This window comes from Anabrus simplex, chromosome 4, assembly GCF_040414725.1.
Source record: "Anabrus simplex isolate iqAnaSimp1 chromosome 4, ASM4041472v1, whole genome shotgun sequence".
NCBI classification, from domain to species: domain Eukaryota; kingdom Metazoa; phylum Arthropoda; class Insecta; order Orthoptera; family Tettigoniidae; genus Anabrus; species Anabrus simplex.
The window spans coordinates 407,124,361-407,146,661 of NC_090268.1; the positions used below are offsets into that span (position 1 = coordinate 407,124,361).

The 22,301-nt window shown below is 38.8% G+C and overlaps 1 protein-coding gene across 1 annotated transcript in view; it reads left to right on the top strand.

Annotated features, from left to right (window-relative positions):
• LOC136872775 (uncharacterized) overlaps nucleotides 1-22,301 on the top strand; it is a 48,134-nt gene continuing 25,833 nt past the window's right edge. Inside the window, exons 1-3 of the mRNA XM_067146611.2 lie at nucleotides 1-279; nucleotides 445-1,703; nucleotides 13,433-13,677. Coding sequence (XP_067002712.1) covers nucleotides 471-1,703; nucleotides 13,433-13,677 — 1,478 coding nt within the window. The 5' untranslated portion in view covers nucleotides 1-279; nucleotides 445-470. The remainder of the gene's footprint in view (nucleotides 280-444; nucleotides 1,704-13,432; nucleotides 13,678-22,301) is intronic.

The following is a 22,301-nucleotide window of genomic DNA, read 5'->3' on the forward strand; positions in this document are numbered from 1 at the left end:
GGTTGAGGTATTTCTAATCGTACAGCATAAAAATTATATCTGTTTTTAGAAATTAATCATTTTTTCCACAATCATACTTCTGCTGTGTATACATTGTTTCTATAACACAATGCATTTTTCGCGATGCGAGTCTGTGTAGGGCTATAGGCAGTGCTGGTAACACTTGTTGCTGTTTTTTAATTTATTGAAGTAGGTGTGCGAGTGGGTGTTGGAGAATATGAAGTTAAATTTACTCGTTCATATGAAATGAGACCGAAGAACACTTGGATATTTATTGTGGTAAGTTTCTCTTTACTGTTTCCAGGATATTTCTTAAGTCCTTGATTTCATCAACCACCCCTCAGGGTTAGATTTCCAAATCGGGTGTAATTTAATATTAAGCTAGTTGTTTGTTCAACTGTATTTACGGAAAACTGACAGAATATCCCTATTTTTTTCTTTCAGGCACTTGCTACCAATCATGATGCAGAATGAACAATCCATCAGAGTCCCAAAACTGGCTAGGATTATTTGAGAATTTCACTTCAAGAACTTTTAACCCTTGCATGGGCTATTTACCATGTCTCAGAAGACAACATCAAGTCCATCCAGATACGAGTGGCCTTGCGGATAGCTACTTTATTCATCTGAGTTCTGAAAGACAGATAAGGGTAGTTCATATTGAGAGTAATGTGAAACACTTTACAAGTTTGGAAGCAAATAAACGTTCTTTTCATTCACCTCAGTCTGTGGAATATCCTCTTGAGGCAGTGAGCCCACAACTGGATATCTGCAGCATTAAATCAAGAAGTCATTCAATAATTTCCAACATTTCAGAACAATCTGAAGATTATTGGTTTACACGATGGAGTCGTCCTTTAATAAGACAAACTGAGACATGCAATTGTTCTTTCCGTAAATCCTGGACTAAGTCAGTGCGAGATTCTAAGTTTTCAAATCATATTTTACCTGGCACCCAAGAAGAAGAGGTTCACTTGGACATTTCCCATGTTGATGGTGTATCTGCAGTCGAAACACAAAACTTGACTGTTATTGAAAACTTTGTTGAGGCCTTAATTCAAGAAATTTTACATGATACCTTCAGGTTTCTTTCTGAAAGTGGGAAGCTTGGTAGGTTTCAAAGTTCGTTGAAGTATATGCAATCTAAGAAGAATTCTTCTAATATTGTTACTTCACCATCTTCGAATAGCACTTCTGAGGTCAAAGATGAATTAACATTAAATCATAGTTTATTTGAAGAAGAAAGCAGAGCATGTGAAGGAGATGTGGATGAAATTGTTCATATTAAAATGGGGTGTGTAAATCCTAATTTTATTGGGTCACTGAAGGAACCTGACATGCTAGATGGAATTAAAACAGAAAGTATTCATTCAAACAGTATTTATTGTAGTAAAAAAGGCCCTAGTGACCATGGAGCCTCATTAGGTGAAATTCCTTCAGTGCTGAACTCCACCCATAATCAATCTCCTTTTGGTTTAAGTGCCATCCCTAAACATTCTATTGAATCTCAGTCATTATCACCTACTAAGGGTGGAACCAAAGAATCGCACACAGATATACCCGTATATGATAAAAGATCTGAAAACACATTTTGTTTGGATCCAGTCACAGAATCTAATTTACAGGAGAGCATTAATCCAGAGGTTAATTTAAGAAGAAAGAATAACTCTTGTCATCATGCTGCATCTAGTACCTTAAGACTGGTAAGTAGGTCCTCTCAAGATATTTAACTGCACCTGTTGAATAAACTTTATACTGCATGATTACAATTTGATGGTCCTGTAGGCTGTAATTTTTTTTTTTCTTTTCACAATTTGCTTTACAACCCACTGGCACAGATTGATCTTACAGCAATGATGGGATAGGAAAAAGTTAGGAATGGGAAGGAAGCAGCCATGTTCTTCATTAAGGTACAGCCCCAGCATTTGCCTGGTGTGAAAATGGGAAACCTCAGAAAACCATATTCAGACCTGCTGACAGTGGACTTCGAACTCAATATCTTCCGAATGCAAGCTGATACCTATATGACTCAAATCAAGCAGCAACTTGCTATGAAAACTATATCCCGCACACCTCAACATTAGTACCATGGGTCACTTGTATCGCAAAAATCTATGCACGGAACGACTCGTTTGTTTCCTTCTCGTGGCCCTCTTGTGGATGACGTGATCAGGCGGTGCACAAGGCTGCCAGCTTGTCTACTTGGGAACTAAGATAAACACTGAATTACCTTTTTTCTCGCTGTATGGACAGTATACACCGCGGCCATAGAAAAAAGCCTGTCGAAGGGAGTGTGGCCCCAAACGGGCCACTGTTCTCATGACAGAGATTGGCCTGTATCTGCAAAAATGTCTGGCTCCATGGCTAAATGGTTAGCATGCTGGCCTTTGGTCACAGGGGTACCGGGTTCGATTCCCGGCAGGGTCGGGAATTGTAACCATGATTGGTTAATTTCGCTGGCCTGGGGTTGGGTGTATGTGTCCGTCTTCGACATCATTTCATCCTCATCACGACGCGCAGGTCGCCTACGGGCATCAAATCAAAAGACCTGCACCTGGCGAGCCGAACATGTCCTCGGACACTCCCGACACTAAAAGCCATACGCCATTTCATTTCATCTGCAAAAATAGGTTACAGCTACTAAATTATCTTTTTATCTTGCTGTGTGGACAGTATGTTCCTTTACAGGTTCTATTTACTTGTGCTTTTATTCTGCGGGGGTTGGTAATGGAATGTAATTCTCATCATTGCCGGGAATGACGTCATATCCAATTTTACATGGCTACTTAAGCAGTGGAGAACGCCGTGTGATTCTCTTTATTAGGTTGTATTATTTATTTATTTATTTATTTATTTATTTAGCGTATGGCAACACATTGGAATATACAACTATATATAAATCATGTACTAAAGAACTATGGCCTTATTACTATTAGACGTGAAACAGAGTATACAATGACAGTGTATGCACTTACATTGCGAGAGTCAATTTGTCTATCCAGTTAACAGCATCTGGAGTCAACGATAGAGAGTCCTTCAGATCTCCCGAGTATGACATAATACTACACTGCTGCACAATGTGTTGGATGGTCTGGGGAGTCGCTCCACAAACACAAGATGGATCAGGAATTTTGTTCCATTTGTAGAGGAAGTCGTTACATACGCCATGGTTTGTACGAATCCTGTTGGCAGTTTTCCACGTACGTTGAGGTTGTAAAAGTAAATGTACTTCTGGGGGCCGGGCTGATGGGTTCCTGAACATCGCAATGAACACATCTCTCTTCTGAAAGGAATTTCACATAAGATTTGTACAATTACCATTTCCTTATAATATTATAAACCTTATTGAAAGCGACTGTACTCGGTACTCTCCTGCTGACTTGCTAGGCCTAACGCATAAGAGGATTTTCTTTCAGGGTTTACTCCCTTAGCCTTTGAGGATGCCTTCCTCGTCTTACAAGGCAGTAGGTTCCATCTCTATACCCCCAGAAGGATGGATTGCCGCTTCCACCATCTCCAATGTACCAAAGTCCATCTTCTCTGCTGTAGATGCCGTTGAGGTCTTCCCCCTTAACCTAGGGCAAGGGCCATCCATATTTATGACTCCTGGAGAGAGGGTGTCCCAGTATTCTAAAGCCCCCAGGAATTGGGCATGATTGGGACAAGTTGGTGGAGGAGGAATGGTACAAGGCCAGGATGAGATGGAGGAGGCTCATATACCACTCCCGGGAAACTGGAGATGGTTTAGGATGATGATGATTATAAACCTTGCAGTGCATGGTGTATATTTGAACCTAGTCTGTATAATATTCAGGGTTTGATTTTTTAGGTATTATCACTTTCCCTTAGGTAGTGTTATGCTATATGAACACTTCTGAGCATTATTGTGTGGAAATTAATACTTCACTTAAGATCATTCATTCAGGGTGCAAAATAATCAAGTGGATATTTGGAACTTACTTGGGGTCCTAAAATTATTCTTCACTAAATTCCAGAACTGTAGCCCGCTTCAATTCCTGTCCCAGTTGATCCTGCCAGGATATGACCTTATCTGAAAGTCTCTCCTTCCTTCTTTGTAAAAAGGTTGTCATTGATAAGCCAGCGGTTCGTGTTGAATACAACTGCTCTACAATCCAACATGTCATATGCCGTAAAAAATTTCAGTCGAGTCACTATTAAATGCCCTTGTTAGGACCAGATGAAACTCAGAAGATTGCACGTAATGCACTACACTGTAGAAGTACTAATCAGTAGAATGACTTCATAAGTGTCTTTACCAAAAAAAAAAAATCCATCTCCAGCTTATGGCAGGATTCTTGTTCTGTGCTAGATACACCAGAAACTCATTTTTCAACCATAATAGCCTCTCATCGTGCATGTGGACGAAGTGAATTTTCTCTTGATTTTGATGGATAATAAAACTACTCGCATTTTGAATATCAAATGGCTTTTTTTTATTACTATTAGGGAAGTTGTAGTCACATTACAATTCTGGAAGCTTGCGCTTTAAAATACATAGAATTATCCTTCAAACATTCCAAAGCAGTTATGACCTCAGTAGAAAATACCTTTCTCACCCTTTTCACATTGATTTTTTTTCGAAATTGGATGATGCACCATATTTTCAAGTTAAAGAAGAGGAACAGGCTTAATAATTTCCTTGTACTAGATTTCAACAAATTATTGGCATATTCACCAGTTATTTGTTTACATCCCATTTTATTTTCTAGCAGTGTGTTTCGGACGTTCTTCAGTATAGCCCTATGGCATTGGTTGAAAGCCAGAAATAAAGGTCTGCCTTGGTCTTCTAGATGACATGCAGCTGCATGCAGAATATAATACAGGTTAAAGAAACATTTGGTTAATACAAGCTGCTGTTTTAGTTTATAACTTCCCTAGTTATAGGGTTGCCACTAGGACAAAGTAAACTTCATTTTTTCAATACAAAATCTACCATCACTGTTTAACAGGTTATTTATAAAAATACTATGTAATAAATTGTATGGGCATGGAAAATGAAATGTCTTTCACATACAGTACAAAAAGGAATTAAGAAGCAAAAAGTACACACACAATGCTATTGACTGGATAAATGGTTACCTAAAATTAATATTGAATCGCAGATGGCAGCTACTGCTATGTTTGTCAACAGATGTTTTTCTAAACCTAATGAAGTACAAAACTGCGATAAGAATTTAGGAATTGTTTCCTGGGTTCCCATCATCAAGCCTGTGACATATATTTTGCAGTCCATATTTTTCTTTATAATACAAGATTGTAGGGTCATAAATGCTCTTCTCTAAATCCACTTCTTCTGGTTGACCAGAATGCGATTCATATCGCAACTTAACATCTTCAGCCACATAACACTGTTTAGATGAAAAATATATAAAATTGACAAAGTAATGCTTAAGAGGAAGTGTCCTTTAATAATATATGCAATATGTACCACTTTTAACCATTAAATTGCCTTAAGCAATCATTGTATCGACTAGGTGGAAAATAATAAATACTTAATTGTGAATCTATTGAAGTGCGATACGGACCATGAAGCTGATTTTCTGTAATCATATCGCACCGTCGAGTCAATGATCATTCCGTTCTTGTTTTCCGGTTTAAAGGGAATGATATCTATTCATCAGGTGCTTCCATTTGCCGCCAGTCCAGACACTTCCTCGTAGATCATATAGCCTTGTTCTTTGAGGGCTCCGGCTATCATGTGTAGAATCTTGTGGTGTTGACTATTCCTTAAAACATCTCCAACCCCAGGGGCTCTCAACTTGGGAGTGTGGGTTGGTGACCACGGGGCCCTTAGCTGAGTCCTGGCATTGCTTCTACTTACTTGTGCCAGGCTCCTCACTTTCATCTATACTGTCCGACCTCCCTTGGTCAGCTCTTGTTCTTTTCCGACCCCGATGATATTAGAGCATTCGAGGCCTAGGGAGTCTTTCATTTTCACGCCCTTCATGCCCCTTGCTTTTTTTCGTCCGTTACTTCATTTTTCAAAGTGACGGATCCCTACTTTTTCCTTCGTTTTTCTCTTTGTCTACCCCCTGTGGGTGCAGACGAAGAATACACCTATGGTATCTTCTGCCTGTTGTAAGAGGAGACTAAAAGGGGCGACCAAGGGATGATTGCATCAGAACCATGAAACTCATTGTGATTAGTACCATCATGCGGGGTAACACCATGGGTTGCCTTTACTTGCGAGTAGTACCACTCTGTTAGGTACTCGATAGTTTTGTGATTCATAGCAGTAGAGCGGGGTTCACTGTGGGTTTCCAGTACCTGTGATTAGTACCACCAAATGAGGAACACCACGGTCTTACGTTGCCCGTGATTAGTACCATTAAGTGAGAAACACTACGAGTCTGGGTGTTGCCTGCGGTTAGTAACACAATATAACTGGGCGAGTTGGCCGTGTGGTTAGGGACGCGCAGCTGTGAGCTTGCATCCAGGAGATAGTGGGTTCGAACCCCAATGTTGGCAGCCCTGAAATGGTTTTCCGTTGTTTCCTATTTTCACACTAGGCAAATGCTGGGGCTGTACCTTAATTAAGGCCATGGCTGCTTCCTTCCCATTCCTAAGCCTTTCCTCTCCCATCGTCGCCATAAGACCTATCTGTGTCGGTTCAACGTAAAGCAAATAGCAAGTAACACAATATGAGCGACACTGTGGGCCTTCGTTGCCTATGATTAGTACCCACTATATGCGGAACATCACGGGAATAGCGGCGCCCATGATTAGTACACCTAAGTGAGGAATCTATGGGTTTGCGTTGCCTATGAGATTCGCTTATGTGAGAAACACCAGAAGCCTGTGTTACCTGTACGACGTACAATACTTGTTGGTAGTACCATAATATTTGGAACACCATGAGTTTACGCTACCTTTGATTAGTACCGCAACCTGAGAAATACCATGGTTCTCCTTTACTAGCGATAAGTGCCATTATGAGGGACCATTGACATGGATATTGAACTCCTTTGGACAAGTATCATCGATTCAGGATTGTGCTTTGGAAACAGTTCCTTGGTCTGTAATATTGTTTCTGGTCAGGTGAGGCAATGCGGGTCGGATCCACTGATTGTTTTAAATTCATATTCATTCCTTCATTCTTCATTATCACATTTTGAATTCTGGTCAGTGGATGAATTTTGTACTTTTAAATTGTCATTGCATTTCGTCTATTATCACGTTTTGAATTCTGGTCAGTGGATGAATTTTGTACTTTTAAATTGTCATTGCATTTTGTCTCATTTCGTACCATTAGGGGCCGATGACCTAGATGTTAGGCCCCTCTAAACAACAAGCATCATCATCATGATCATCAAAACATCTCCAAACAGACAAGCACCCAGGACATGGGCAAGTGTTTCGTGCTCTCTGTGGCAACACCGACAGAGGGTGTTGACCTGGAACCTGCCCGGTAGGGAGTGAACTGCAACAATAGCTGTCATCTGATTGCTTTGCGCCATTCTGAACATGACAGACCATGGTGATTAGATATCCACTTATTAGTTGATGTGTGTTCCTTAAATAATGTGACACCATTACCCGTATGAGGCAGTTCACTCCAGTGAAAAATTTCACGTTCTTGCAATTCGGTACGAACCTTCCTGGTATCAGGAAATTGGGTGCGACTGTAAATGATTAGGTCAGTTGCTTCAATGCCAAGTTGATTCAAGCCGTCCTAACTCTCTGTTTTAAGGTCCCTTGTGCCATGTATATAAAGGTTTTTCTCTCTGCTCAAAATCTGACAGATGTTTATATCGTAATCTATAATCTTCATTTCCGTATTGACAATTGCACAATTAAAAATAGGAGAGGATTTCCACCAATCAATACTTATTTATTGTATATATTAAACTACAGGACCGGTTTCGACCTCATATTCAAGGTCATCTTCAGCTGAACCATACATACATACATATTTATATAATGAAGCTTTGATTAAGATTGTGGTGTTGAAGGAATGCCATATGATGATGATGTACATTTAGTCACATACAAATGGGGCACGTCTTAGCGTGAACTGGCGTATATGTCATTCTGTACAATGTTGCAACTGTATGTCTAAAATATTGAAGGTCTTAAAACTAGTGTATAAAACATGTCTTTACCTAAACTAACTTATATATATGTACAAGATAAAACAATATATAAAAACACTTCATGCATATGAACATTCGTTCTTGCTTGGTGGTCAATACATCGACTAATTTCCGTATTTAAGTCTTATTCACAGTTGTACAGATGTTTATATGTTGAAGTCGAACTTCCCAAGAGGTGCAGAAGAGATCAAAGCCTTTGTATTTCCTTTATGTGTGTAGCATATGGTCTGGCGTATCAGTTGGTAGTTGAAAGACTTCTTTCGGCGTGCTTTTTATTATCATACCTGCATCGGATAGAAATTTATGTGGAAGTTTATACATAGCTGTTGCCTGGAATGAATGTATAAGTGTTGGAGTGATTGAACAGTTTAGAATTTGGAATTTCTGGTTTGATTGCAGAAAAGGTGAGTTAACAAGAATTTCTACATGGTCTCTTAGTTTTGTCAGGGTAGTTTGAGGGTCAAATAACAGTTCATTGGATAAATTTTTGCCTAGATACACCACGGGCTTGTGTTCTTATTTCTCGTTGATTTATACTGAAGTTTTTGTCTGAATGTTTCCCTTCCTTGATGCATACATGTACAGATTTTGAAACATTTATGTCGAGGCCTATTTCATGCAATCGTAGGGAAATTTTCGTTTGTTCAGCTGCTGCTTCCACACTGTTACTGATGATTACCGTTTCATCTACAAAGCTCATGATCGTCAGTCTTTGTTCTCCTTTGATTAGAGGGAAACTATACTGGCTAGCTATACATTCCTCAGATAATTCTACAAGAATGTGATCTGTTGCTAAATTACACAGAGCAGGAGATAGTGGAGGACCTTGCAATACACCACATTTAAATTGGATGGGATCAGTTTTCTTGTTTCATGTTTCAATCTGTGTACTCTTATCCTCTTATAAATTCATAATAAGATTGGTCAATATATCAGGAATACCTTGAATCAAGAATCTTCCGTAGATGGAGGTGCCCCACATTGTCAAAAGCTTTTCTGATGTCTAAAAACACAACACAGGTGTCGTGTTTGTTGTCTTTAGCCAAACGTAAAACCACCTCTAATATTGACTTATTTAGATGTGTCCCTAGGGAGTTATTGAATCCCCTCTGGTTCTGATTGAAACTAATATATGGACGAAACCTTTGGTCTAGTATTCTTTCAATTAGCCTACCCTCTGAATTATGCTACAAATGATTATTGGATGCCATTTAGCTGGGCAATCATTGTCTCCTCCTTTGTGAATGAGAACTGTCCTGGCTCTTTTCAGAGTGGACGGTACAAAGCCGGTTTGCAGCTTTCTAGTACCAAGTCTAGTACAGTTTAGAATCACAAATTCAAACATCTATCCTACTGGAACACACTGATTAAGCTTCTGATATGTACCAAAACAAATTAAACCAGCACAAACACTTCCAGAAACACCACTATATATTTTACTAAAACAAAACATCTGTAATATCAGGAGTAATACCAATATAAATGGTCCATTACAGGACATTATAAATTTTCCAGCTAACTCATTCCTGGTTGCCAGCGTTTCGCCCCAGTGTGCTAAGTTGGGCTCATCAGTTGGTAAGTAGCACACTCACCAAGACGCATGGCTAATGCATACCATGAAGGCCACTGCGTAGGCTACGTTGGACCACCGGCAGTGCCAGTGCACTATGAGAGACTTTGTCCCATTACCAAAAATTGATGCCTGCCTGGCCATCAGATGATATACGGTACATGCTGATTCCCATAGGGAACCTGAAATATTTGTCCCAAATGAGTAAATTTATAATACCAATATAAATGGTCCAATCAACATCTATATCATATCAGGAGTAGCCAGTGCCAACTGACAAGGACAAGCTGTTGCGAGGGTCATCCAACTAGCGATCCTTGTGGAGAGAATGTAAATTAGGGAGTGTTTGCTGAACAACACGGGGAGGCAGGTAGATTGGGAAGGCAGAAGGGTTGTTAAATGGCGATGGTGAATATGAAGAGGAGTGTGTCAGGACAAACACAAACACTTGGACCCTGAAGAATTAATCGGATATGTTTATAATCCCTCAACCGGCCTCTGAACTGAAGGCCTCAATGTTGACCATTCAGCCATACCAGACACCTTGATGTATTACATACTTGTTTGAAAATGAATGTGCAGTGATATGAAATCTTATAGACTAATCAAAGGCATATTTTGCTAAAGAAGTCCTGGTGAAACTTTAGTGACTGGGATCCTAAAGAGAGGCAGGAATCCAGCATAGTGCAGTAAGCTTCTCTACCTCCTGTACCTCTAAAAAAAATTGACTAGCATATCTCAGTATGTTAAGCGTGGTAGCTTACACAGTGTCATTGATCTGGCTTAAAATTAGATAAATTTCACTCCTTCTCTACCTACTTCACTGAGCATGTGGCTGTGCGGTTTGGATCACATAGCTATCAGCTTGTATTCGGGAGATAGTGGGTTCGAACCCCACTGTCAGCAGCCGTGAAGATGGTTTTCCCATTTTCACACTAAGCAAATACTGGGGTTGTACCTTAATTGAGGCCACAGCTGCTTCCTTTGCACTCCTAGCCCTTCCCTATCCCATCATCGCCATAGGACCTATCTGTGTCAGTGCAACGTAAAACAAATTGTAAAAAATCTACCTACTTCATACATTCACGTCACAGATACACCCTGCACATGCTACCTACAACACTTTCAAACTTTATGATTTTGTTATTTTTACAGAGCTCTATTGGAAACAATAGCAAACTGCTCTGGCCAATAGGAATACAGAAAATAGTCACCTTTCCCAGATTGACATGGTCTCCTTTTTAATTTTTCCATGTAAGTAAGAATACTTCTAAGGGAGGTTCGGTGGGTCCCTGGCAAGCAAAATGGAAGGATTCCTCTCCTTTCTGCTACTTCAGGTATCACTTCACATCATTTTTGCATGATTTTCTCATTCCCTAACATGCCCCCCTTGTTAATAAAGTGCTACCGATGTCCTTAATGAGGGAAAAATGTGGATGACTACTATTTACAAAATCTTACAAAACAGTATTGCTTGGATGGTTTATTTTAGCTTTCTTTGATTTCAGAACATTTCCAGTAATTTATTTTCTTTCCTACAGCACTGAACCTCAGAGTGAAATAAATTTATCCCTAAAGATTTTATGTCACATTAACACATACAGGTTTTTGGTGATGCTAAGGTGGGAAAGGGGTAAGACTGGGAAGGTTCCAACCATGGCATTGATTAAGGTACAGCACTGTCATTAGTCTGGTTTAAAAATTGGAAAACATGAAAAGCCAAACCTATTGTATCTTACATGACCTATATCCCCTAGCCAACGTTCCTGGTAAAGGAAACTGTTGTCTGGGATTTTTATTTTTATTTAGCATATAAAGGGGGCAGGGAGTAACAACACGCAATTATTTTAGAATGGAATCGTGTATATCATTTATAAATGCACAGATAAACTATTTGTATAGTCCACACTTGATGCCCATTAGCTATTAAAAAACGCCTGATACCGGTATGCTGTAAGGGGACACTGTTTCACAATATGTTAACTGTTTGTCTTGGAGCTCCACAACCACATTCTGTGGAGAAATGTTTTTGCCACTTTTGCCATAAATTTGGGAATCATATTTTATAATGCCAGGCTGAGTGGCTCAGACAGTTGAGGTGCTGGCCTTCTGACCCCAACTTTGCATGTTCAGTCCTGGCTCAGTCTGGTGGTATTTGAAGGTCCTCAAACACATCAGTCTCATATTTGTGGTTTTACTGGCACGTAAAAGAACTCCTGTGGGACAAATTCCTAAAACCGTCAAAAGTAGCTAACATTAATAATAATAATAACGTTGCTGGCTTTACGTCCCACTAACGACTTCTTCAGTTTTCGGAGACGCCGAGGTGCCAAAATTTAGTCCCGCAGGAGTTCATTTACGTGCCAGTAAATCTACCGACACGAGGCTGATGTATTTGAGCACCTCCAAATACCACTGGACTGAGCCAGGATCGAACCTGCCAAGTTGGGGTGAGAAAGTCAGCGCCTCAACCATCTGAAGTTATTATTAATAATAATATAAATAATATGCCCTTTAAATTAAATCTCATAAACATTTTAAAATTTTCTGGGAAATTACTTTGAGATGTGTTTTATTGAAATGGGATTAGTATGTATGAATTTGAAATACATCAGGGAATTTTAGGAATTGATTAGAAATGCTGTATCTTTTAAAAGTTTCAGTAATATTTTCTAACTGGAGCAATTAATATTCTGTATAAAAAGTGAAAAATGTGTGTTTCATTTTAGTCAATTTTCTGTACGCTAATAGAGGGGCTTTTTAATTGTGGATAAAATAATTCCTTGTCAGATGTCATGGGGACCACTGTAAGTACCTAGGAGTTAATATAATGAAAGATGTTCATTGGGATAACCACTTTAACGAGGTTGTAAATAAAGATTACAGATCTAATCAAGTCGAGGACAGATGCTACGGCTAATGAGTTGCCACATCTCCCATCTCTGCCGTTCTGAAAACCACCTTTTCCGTCTTCGATGCCATTGAGGTCTTCACTTGTGTTAAACTATCCAATCATAAGTAACTTACTGAATCAGTATCGTTCTGAAGGCTGATTTTCCATTACTAGTCAGTCTTTTAATAATCACCAGTTTAGCTATTACTCTCAAGTGACAGAATATGGTGTGTTTTGCAGTCTCTTTTTTGGTTTATCAGCCAATTCATTTATTATAAGATGTGGCCTCAATCCATTGGTCTTGCTCTTGGCCTCTGGTATTCTCTAGGGCTCCAGTCAGGAACAAATTTTGTCTACCAGCAGTCCTTTCTACAAGCCACACGTCCAGCCCACTGTCATTTCAGAGGTGCCACTCTTTGAATGATGTCAATAACCTTAGTAACTGAGCATATGTCATTTGCTCTCTTCCTATCTCATTAGAAATTCAGCATCGATCTTTGAGCTCTTCTTAGTCATTGTTTGACAAATTCATTCAGTTTGCATGCCGCACACCCATGAGTTAGTACAGGGAGGATACACTGGCAAAAAACTGTTCTCTTCAGGTCTACGGGCATTTTTTATTTAAAGACTTCTGATGAGTAGGTATGTTACTTACACTTTGCATCCCAGCCTGATGCTGTGATATAGTTCTGATCTTAGATTCTCCTTAATGTTCACATGTGACAAAGATAGGTGTATTTGCTGACAAGTTCTTTTTTTTTGGATAATGTGAGTTAAATAAATTACTTTTTTTACAATGTACATGTATAGTTTGTTGTGAATTTAGTAATGTTATATTTTGTGTTCTATTTTCAGAAACCTGTTTTATTCTTCCTGCATGGTGTTGGGTGTTCGGCTGAGTTGTGGGCTAATCTTGTCCGTCACTTTGCCAAGGAAGGCTATGAAGTGATTGCCCCCGATATGCTGGGCCATGGCTACAGCAGTGCACCTGACCGAGCTGCTGCCTATACTTTTCACCACCTTCTTAAGGATGCACTAGACCTTTTTGATAAATTCATAGGAGAAAATAAAATATGTGTCATCATTGGACATGCCTATGGGTAAGATTTGAAACTTTATAGTAACTACCGGTAGCTGATGAGTAAGTCATCAGCTTTTACGTCCCCACTTACTTTTGACGATTTTTGGAGATGCCAAACAAAACATACTACGCATTAATAAAAAATGGAGACAACAAACGTACAAAATTAAACATTATGATGATAATAAAATGCATAACCGCCACACCTGTAGATATCCGTAAATGCGGCAAACTTTTCTGTTATTTATTTTTATTCTTCCCATCGTGAGGGTCTGGCTTTCAACAGCCGCAGTTATCGAAAGAATGCTTCCAGTCGCTATGTATTACATTCGGAAGTACAGCTCGTTACGTACGCTTGTTATCAGCTGCTGGTTTGGCATGTTTTCTATAGGCTTTATTCGGAAGGAGTGGCTTCTGCTACACATACACCAACTGGGAATATGAGAGACCATCTCTAGAAACCATTTGGGAATAGATTCTCACTGTTTGGACTCTATAGTCGGGAACAAAACTTTTTAAAAGGTTCAAAAAGATGGGATTTTGAATGCTCTCAATTGCAGTGCATGGCTGACGGGATGGTAGTGAAGATGACATCATTTGGAATGATGACAAGCCGGTAGCAGGGAAGTTTGCGGCCCAAGTCGATAATTCAAATGAAAGCAGTGATCAGGTTTACTCAGGTTTATTGTGTGGTTGGCCTACTGCTCAACTGAGAGAGACAAATGACTGGCCGTTAAGTTATTTTGTATCAATATTGCATAATATGATAATACAATACCCTTATCCCTTTTCTTTACGGGATCGAGTATGAAGTGAGACGAATCTTCGTAGCCGGTTTTTACGATCATATGCCCTTTCTGATGTCAATCTCATCAGAGGAATTGATGACATGAAACAAATGACGTGATATGAGTAACTATATTAACTGACTATATCTACTTTATATGTTGGCCTAAAAAAATATACATTCATAAGTTTGTTAAAGAATAGTGTAGAATGTTTACATGTACAATTAATAGCTCTGTATAGCCTAGAAGTCATGTGTTCACTGCACAAAATTTGAGGTTATCGCATACTTTTTTTGCTGTAAAAGTGGGGGGGAAAAAAGGGAGTTTAATACGCAAGTAAATATGGCATTTACTGTGCATATGGCCTGGTAGGCATGATCATCAAGGCGTCAAGTCTATATTGTCTGACACTGTGGTTAACTGATTTGAGTCCTGTTAGTCGAAGAATGTTTCACCATCAGAATTTTGGCCAGCAGGAGAGGTGGTGGTATACAAATTTCTAATCACTTGATTGCCTGCCAAAATTCTAGATTCAATTCCAAGCCACTGCACAGTGTTCATATGGAGTGAGGGCATGTGGCAATGTTGATGGTGATTCATCCATCAGATGGAGATATTAAGCATTGAGCAAACTCCTTGGTGCTATTCGACAGGAGTAAACTATGTGCCATCACCAGGTTTCACCCTATCCCTTTCTAATATATCACACCATTCATTTCATCTCTGATGAGGATGACATCAGGAAGAGCATCCGGTTGTAAAATCTCGCTATCAAGATTAATCTCACTTCATATCCATGAAGAAATGGAGCAAGGGCCGGATATATGCTCTACGATTTGCAGTGCATAACATTTTTCTATATATCTGAAGTATTTTGATTATGCCCTTACCGAGCAAGTTGGATAGTTACGGGTGCGCAGCTATGAGCTTGCATTTTGGAGGTAGTGGGTTTGAACCCCACTGTTGGCAGCTCTGAAGATGGTTTTCCGTGGTTTCCCATTTTCACACAAGGCAAATGCTGAGACTGTACCGTAATTAAGGCCATGGCTGCTTCCTTCCCACTCCTAGCCCTTTCCTATCTCATCATCGCCATAAGACCTATCTGTGTGTCAGTGCGAGGTAAAACCGATTGTAAAAAAAATAAATTATGCCCTTAATTTGTTTATTTAATAAGTAACTATACTTGCTGCCAAAATTAGAAAACATTAGACTATGTAAATTTTCTAAAGCAACTATATATATACACTAGCATGTGCCCGCGGCTTTGCCCGCGTTTATTAATTGAACCGTTAGATGTTTCTAAACTATTTATTTAAAAGCAAATTAAAACATTATATTTATTAACTCACATCGTTTTGTCGTAAATTGCATGAAATACATTATTTTATTTTTATTATATTGTTACTTTCAATGCTTAAAATACCGGGTTGATGGATGGTACAAATAATATTAACACCATGTAAAAAACCATGTTATATAATACAAAATATATTACTTCCTTATACAGCTTCGGAAAAAATATTAATGTCCTATTTGGAGGTAAGATGTATACTGTATTGCGTTTGCCTTTCGAACTCTTGAACAGTCCACGAAGAGTTGACAATGGCAAAAGCACCGTTTTCGAAGATGGAGTCCTACAACTTTAAGCGATTGTCCCATATCAAAATTTCAGATCTCTGTGTGCCGTAGATTTGACTGGGCTTCGCACACATGCACCCAAACACTTCCGAATATTATGGGCTGAGGGCTCCTCGTGTCGCGGACCGAAAATGGCTTCCTACTCAATGGACTTACAGTCCGAGGAATACTACTTCGCCCGCAGCATGCTCAGTAATGATGGTGGCTTCAATAATATTCGTCATCAGTTTCAGAGCCGTGTTCATTGCAGAGCATGAACAGCGTCATATGCCCTCACACCATATAAGACCAAAAACGGTTTCCTACGCCCTGGACGTAAAATGGCTCCTTGAATACTGTGTTCTGTACCTATCTTACGTACGTTCCCAAGCGACAGCGTCTCGATGCATTTAATCTTGGTGACAGCACGTTGGATTGTCATAGCCCAATGCACGTTTTCCGATGGTTTTTCGTTCATAACTCACCAACGAAAGCGAAAATGAAAATTCCGGCTTCGAGGTGCATTCAGACACCTTTCCATCGACCTATGTTCAAAATTTCAGATATCTCAATGCTGTAGATTTTGCTGGACATCGCGCACAGACAGACAGACAAACACTTCCTTTTATAATTATAGATATATATATTTAAAAGGCTTCAGTGCACTTGTCATCATATAGGCTTTTATTATAATGGGTTCACCACTCCCAAAGGCATTTTAGAGCTAATGCCAGCTGAAGCTTGTAGGCCACTCCTAACATGGAGAACAGTCACTTTTTGTAGCCACTCCTCTGGAGTACAGACGCTACATTTGATATGGGGTTTCAGTGGCATTTCCTCCACTGAGGGTCAATTTCCCTTCTATAAGGACTCCTCCGCCCTTAGCTGTTGCTCCTTATAGTGGGTCAGGCTATTTACCGCCGCCCGACACTCGGCGTGGAGACAGTGGCTCTATGGTTTACTCCATTACCATAGCAGATTTAACTGGCCAGACATAAGATCGAGTAAGGTGGAGGACTTTGGTACACTACCCTACCCAGAGAGAATCTGGAAAAGGGAATGGATGAAGATGAGAAGAAGAAGATATATTTAAAAGAGTAGAGATGTTTAAATTCCTTGCTGTATTAATCGATGAGCAAAACCGAAGGCAACAGGAACACCAAGCTAGAATTAAGAATGCAAATTAGGCATTTTACTCTATGAGCCCTATAGTAGGCTCTTAAGTTTTTTACAAGGAATGCAGAAATGATTATCTACAATACAGTCATTCGATTAGTACTTCTGTATGGTTCCGAGACATGGAATATAACCAAGAAGGAGCAGCAGCAGTTGCAAGTCTTTGAGAATAAAGTTTATAGAAAAATATTTGGCCAGTGGTTCGATCCTATCTCTCAAAGCTGGCAGAAAAGATCTAATTATGAGATTTACACACTGTCTCAACAACACACTATAATGGGTGTGATAGAATCCAACAGACTGCTCTAGGATGGACATGTATTGAGTATGCAGGATAACAGGGCACCAGTAGATCTATACAAGGGATCTCTTAATGGGAAAAGACCTTTAGGAAGACCCCGAAGCACCTGGAAGAAGGAGATCAACAAGGTATGCCGGACCCTCCAAATTGATAACTGGTAAGAGCAGGCTCAAGATGGAAAAGGATGGAAGAGGATTGTGAGATCGGCACGTGAACTTCACGTCCCTCAGAAGCCTACGGAGCGAGTGAGTAAGTGAGTGAGTAACAATGGTACTAGATATTAGAATCATTCCATATTGACGGTTTTCACTTTACAATGGCGAAAAATGAGAGTATCCTCTATTCAATACATCATATATTCCGTCATTAGACGGAGCAAACAAAGTCAGACATGTTTCGGCTCGCTTGAGCCATCTTCAGTGAAAAAAATTAGGGGGGGGGGGGTTGGAATAATTTACATAATATAAGTTGAAAAAATGCTAAAAAACATAATGAAAGAGCAAATGAAAAAACAAACAAAAGAGAGCCTGGACGTAAACAAAATTAGCACAAATATACAATATTTACATCAATATGCAGAGCAAGAAACAACTTATTGCGACAAAATTCAGTGAAACAGGTGTTAATTTGAAATAATAATTGATACTAAAAACTGCGTTAACCTAAGAAACAAGGGAATGAGAAAACAAATGATGCAGATGGAAATGAATAATAGTAGCACATGGTGAGGTTGTGGACCTCATAGTTTACAAATTATTGGTTTAGTAAAAATGACAAAACAGTTGACAGCAATTTCAAGATTCAGCCCTTGCTCATATGGCAGAAGATTCCCTTCTTACAATCTCGGAAGTGTTAGCAGACAGAGTGATCAGTGCTGGTCTATTTCCCCCTCGTTCTCTAGATCTAACAGTGTGTGATTTTTACTTGTGAGGTAAACTGAAAGAAAAAGTGTATCGAGCAAATCCTCACACATTGGAGGAACTGAAAGAAATCATTGCAAAAGAAATCAAACATTGCAGTGGCAGCATTCGCTCGCATCAGCCAGAATGTGGGTACCAGATACAAGCCTGTATAACCCAGGAAGGACGACACTTCCAGCATATTTTAGAAGGTAACATTTCATACACGCTTTAAACAGTGTGGCCACGTGCGACTTAAGTTCGTCTGAGGCAGCTGCCATAGCACAGAGTATAAACGCCATGCATTTGGAATTAGTTTATAAGAGACCCTGTATTATTTCTGCTGTCTTCTCTGATCACGTTACCCATCCTTCGATCAAGAGTACATTACTTACATTGGAAAGTGTGAATTAGACATGCAGATAACATGGGTGGCCCATTGAAGTTGATGTTGAATACTTGTATCATTGCCTCAGTGTACATGGAACTGACCTCTTCCAAAGCAGTGATGGTTGTTTTATGGTTTTGGAATTTTAAGTGTCTTACTTCAGGTAATTGGCGAGACCTGATTAACATGAACACAGCCATGTGAAATGAGGAACAACTATTAATGCAAACATTCCTATATAATAACAATATTCACAGATAAGAAAAACAGAACAATAATAGAGCAATAGAGCTTGTTTCTCAAATACATTTTTGAAAGAGTCTTATGTACTGAGTTTTCAATAATATTCATAAGTAAACAGAAAAATATAACTTGATTCATAAATAAATATTTTGAAGGAATGTTTTATGTATGAAGCTATCAAAAATAATCATAAGAAAAAAGAATTAGAAACTGACCTGTTACTGTATATTACGCATTTCATGATACGAAATGTGCAAAGCTCTACCGCCTGAACAGTCTCCATTGAGAAATATAGTTCTCTGAAGGATTGCCCACTTTCTAATCTCATTTCTTGATATAAAATCATCTACCACCTTCTCAAAATTTAATGCCTCAGCATCCTCCTAAGACTACCAAATTCCACGTATTAAGGGGACTTAACATTGGGAAAAGACTGAACACTGCACTGTGACAATACAGGTTATATGTTGTTCTCAAGTTATATGTTTTTGCTATAACATGATTTGTAAAAATTGCAACTGGTAGCAGTTTAGAAGTTAACCTTAGCGTGGTCACATGACTGTGTGCTCACTGCTTTGAAAAGACAGCATCTTGTAGTATGTCAGTCTTACAGCTCCATTATTTGAGTATTCTGCAATGTAAACATTATGGCATAAGCTGGTAGTTATAAGGCTCTATAAGATGGGTATTCTTAGCTGCCATTTTGGTTCATACATGAGCAATGGGCCATGTGATCAAACTCTAGTTTGTCCTACGAGCGCTCGCTTTGCAACATTGAACATATTGCTTTAATCACCGCGTGCATGGACAGAATAGTGCTATATTTGTGTGGATATTTCTTACATAGGGGTGGGTCGTTCTGCACCTAATTGTAGTAATGTCTCTACTGCGGTATACAGGTTGTTTAGATTCCCTTCTGATCTGCATTATGCCTCCACTACCTCTGCTACACCTTCTACTTCAACTGCTGACTTAAGCCTGCATACAGCTCCCACTGTCATCACTACACCCCTTAATTCAGTCACGCTGATCATTCAATATTCAGTTCTTCCCCCAAAGTCCGGCAACAGGATTTCAACTTCCAAACACCACAATTACAATATTTGTCAAAACTAACTTCATATGACAGAAATAATTTGTTTAACATTAGTGGTAGTACAACAAATGCATTATTGAAAACCAAGATCTGTGGTAGGCCTATATGCAGACAGGTTTTAAAAAGAGCTGTCTGACTCAAGCTCTGAAACATTCGGTTTTTTAATTTGGGTGGTCTAAAGAAACCAAATTGTGAAGTTATGAAATTAATTTATAACTCTGAGGTCTTCTATAGGGACTATAAGCATTATATAATGCAAAATGGTGCAAATCTTGTTGTGGAGAAAATTTTTAATGATAAATTTACCAGTACATGTTCTCCAACGTACTGTAATTTAAAATAAAACAACGTTAGACACTTCTTCAAAGTTCGATTCTATGCTGTTGTGGACTTTAACAAGAATGTTCGGAAACGAGGTAAAGTGTAGGGACTGCTTCGGAAAAGAAGGTAAATAAGGAATGGAATGTTATTATTTTGTAAATATTGTAATAAAAGGAGACAGTCAATTTGTAAAATGTTACTTAACTATCATATATTTTGAAATGTGCTGCCTGAGCAAGTTAACCAATGTTGCAAGCCTTTCAAGTTTAATAAGGTGAGTTGTGTTAAGAAATCATACTACTTATCTTCAAACCAGAGGATCCTCTGAAAAAAAAAAAAATTGCTGTTAACTTTGCCAAAGTCAAAAAATGTAATATTCTCCACACTCACCTTACAAGTCACTGGTAACTGATTATCAGTGCAATACTTCAGGTTGGAAGAGAAGATTCAGCTATAGAAGTAGTTACTCTATTCCTACTTTCTTCCTGAATGTAATCTATACATATAAAATAAGAGTTTTGTCTGTACATTGCTCAGAATTTGAAAAGAATGGTATTTCTGTATCGATCATGTCCACAGTAACAAGAAAATGCAGTTTTTACTTTTCCGTAATTTCTGTCTGTCTGTCTGTCTGTATGTACATGCATCACGAGAAAACGGCTGAAGAGAATTTGATAAAAATCGGTACGTAGAGTCGGGGGGTGAACCGCTACAATCTAGGCTATAAATTATTTTATTTACGCTGAGTGAAATGGTAGTTTAGGGGAAGGCCTAAAATTCAATTCTCAAATATTTATATTAGTGGTCATATCGATAAGTACTACATAACTAAAGTTATATAGAATTAAATTTCTGATCATTTACGTCTTATGCATTTTTACCGTACCGGCTATGATAACACAGATATTCATGAATTTGTATTTTTGTTGCTAAGTCCATATCAACACCGAGCCCCGACAAAATGACTAAACAGAATTTAATGAAAATCGGTATATAGAGTCGGGGAATAAGAAACTACAGTTTAAGCTATAAACAATGTTATTCACCCTGGGTGAAATTGTAGTTTAGGGGAAGGCACCTAAAATTTAATTTTTAAATACGTATGTTCTTGGTCCTATGGAAAAGTACTACATAACAAAAGTTATAGAGAATATAATTTCCGATCATTTATATCTTATTCAGTTTTACCGTACCGACTGTGATAAGAGTGGTATTTCAGAACCGGAAGACAATTAATAATGTGAAGGCCTACAATATCGAAAGCGCGTAACATAGATCAACAATAACATTACACTGACTGTTGTTTGTTGTAATTTTCTTTGTCTCTTATGCTGACATTCAACTCCGATAGATGGGATTACTGCTGCGTACCGAGTATAACAGCCTAAATTAATATTGGCGGGAAATAGATGAGGAGTTAGATAACTTTCTTCTTTAGCATGCCAATCCTCTGGTTCATACATTTTCGGATACTGCTGGTACGTAACACACTGGTTCATCATAGTATGGCAGCTGTTCGATGCCTACTCTGACGCGCTGTTTTGAAAGAGCAGTGTGCGCACTTGAGTCAGAGGCTCAGTTAGTAGTAGTAGGAGTATGAACTGGTCTGGAATTACAATTTAGCCCTATTCCAAATTATAGTACCACAATTCACTAAGTAACTCAAAATTCAACCCTGAAAAATGCCGTTTCTTAGGAAAAGCTTCTTCCTCTTCACTTTCATTAAATCGACATTAATTTTATTCCAAATTAGCAGCGAAGATTTGGTTTCTTCTCTGGCTTGGAGGAAAAATTGCCTCCAAGTCAGACAGTTC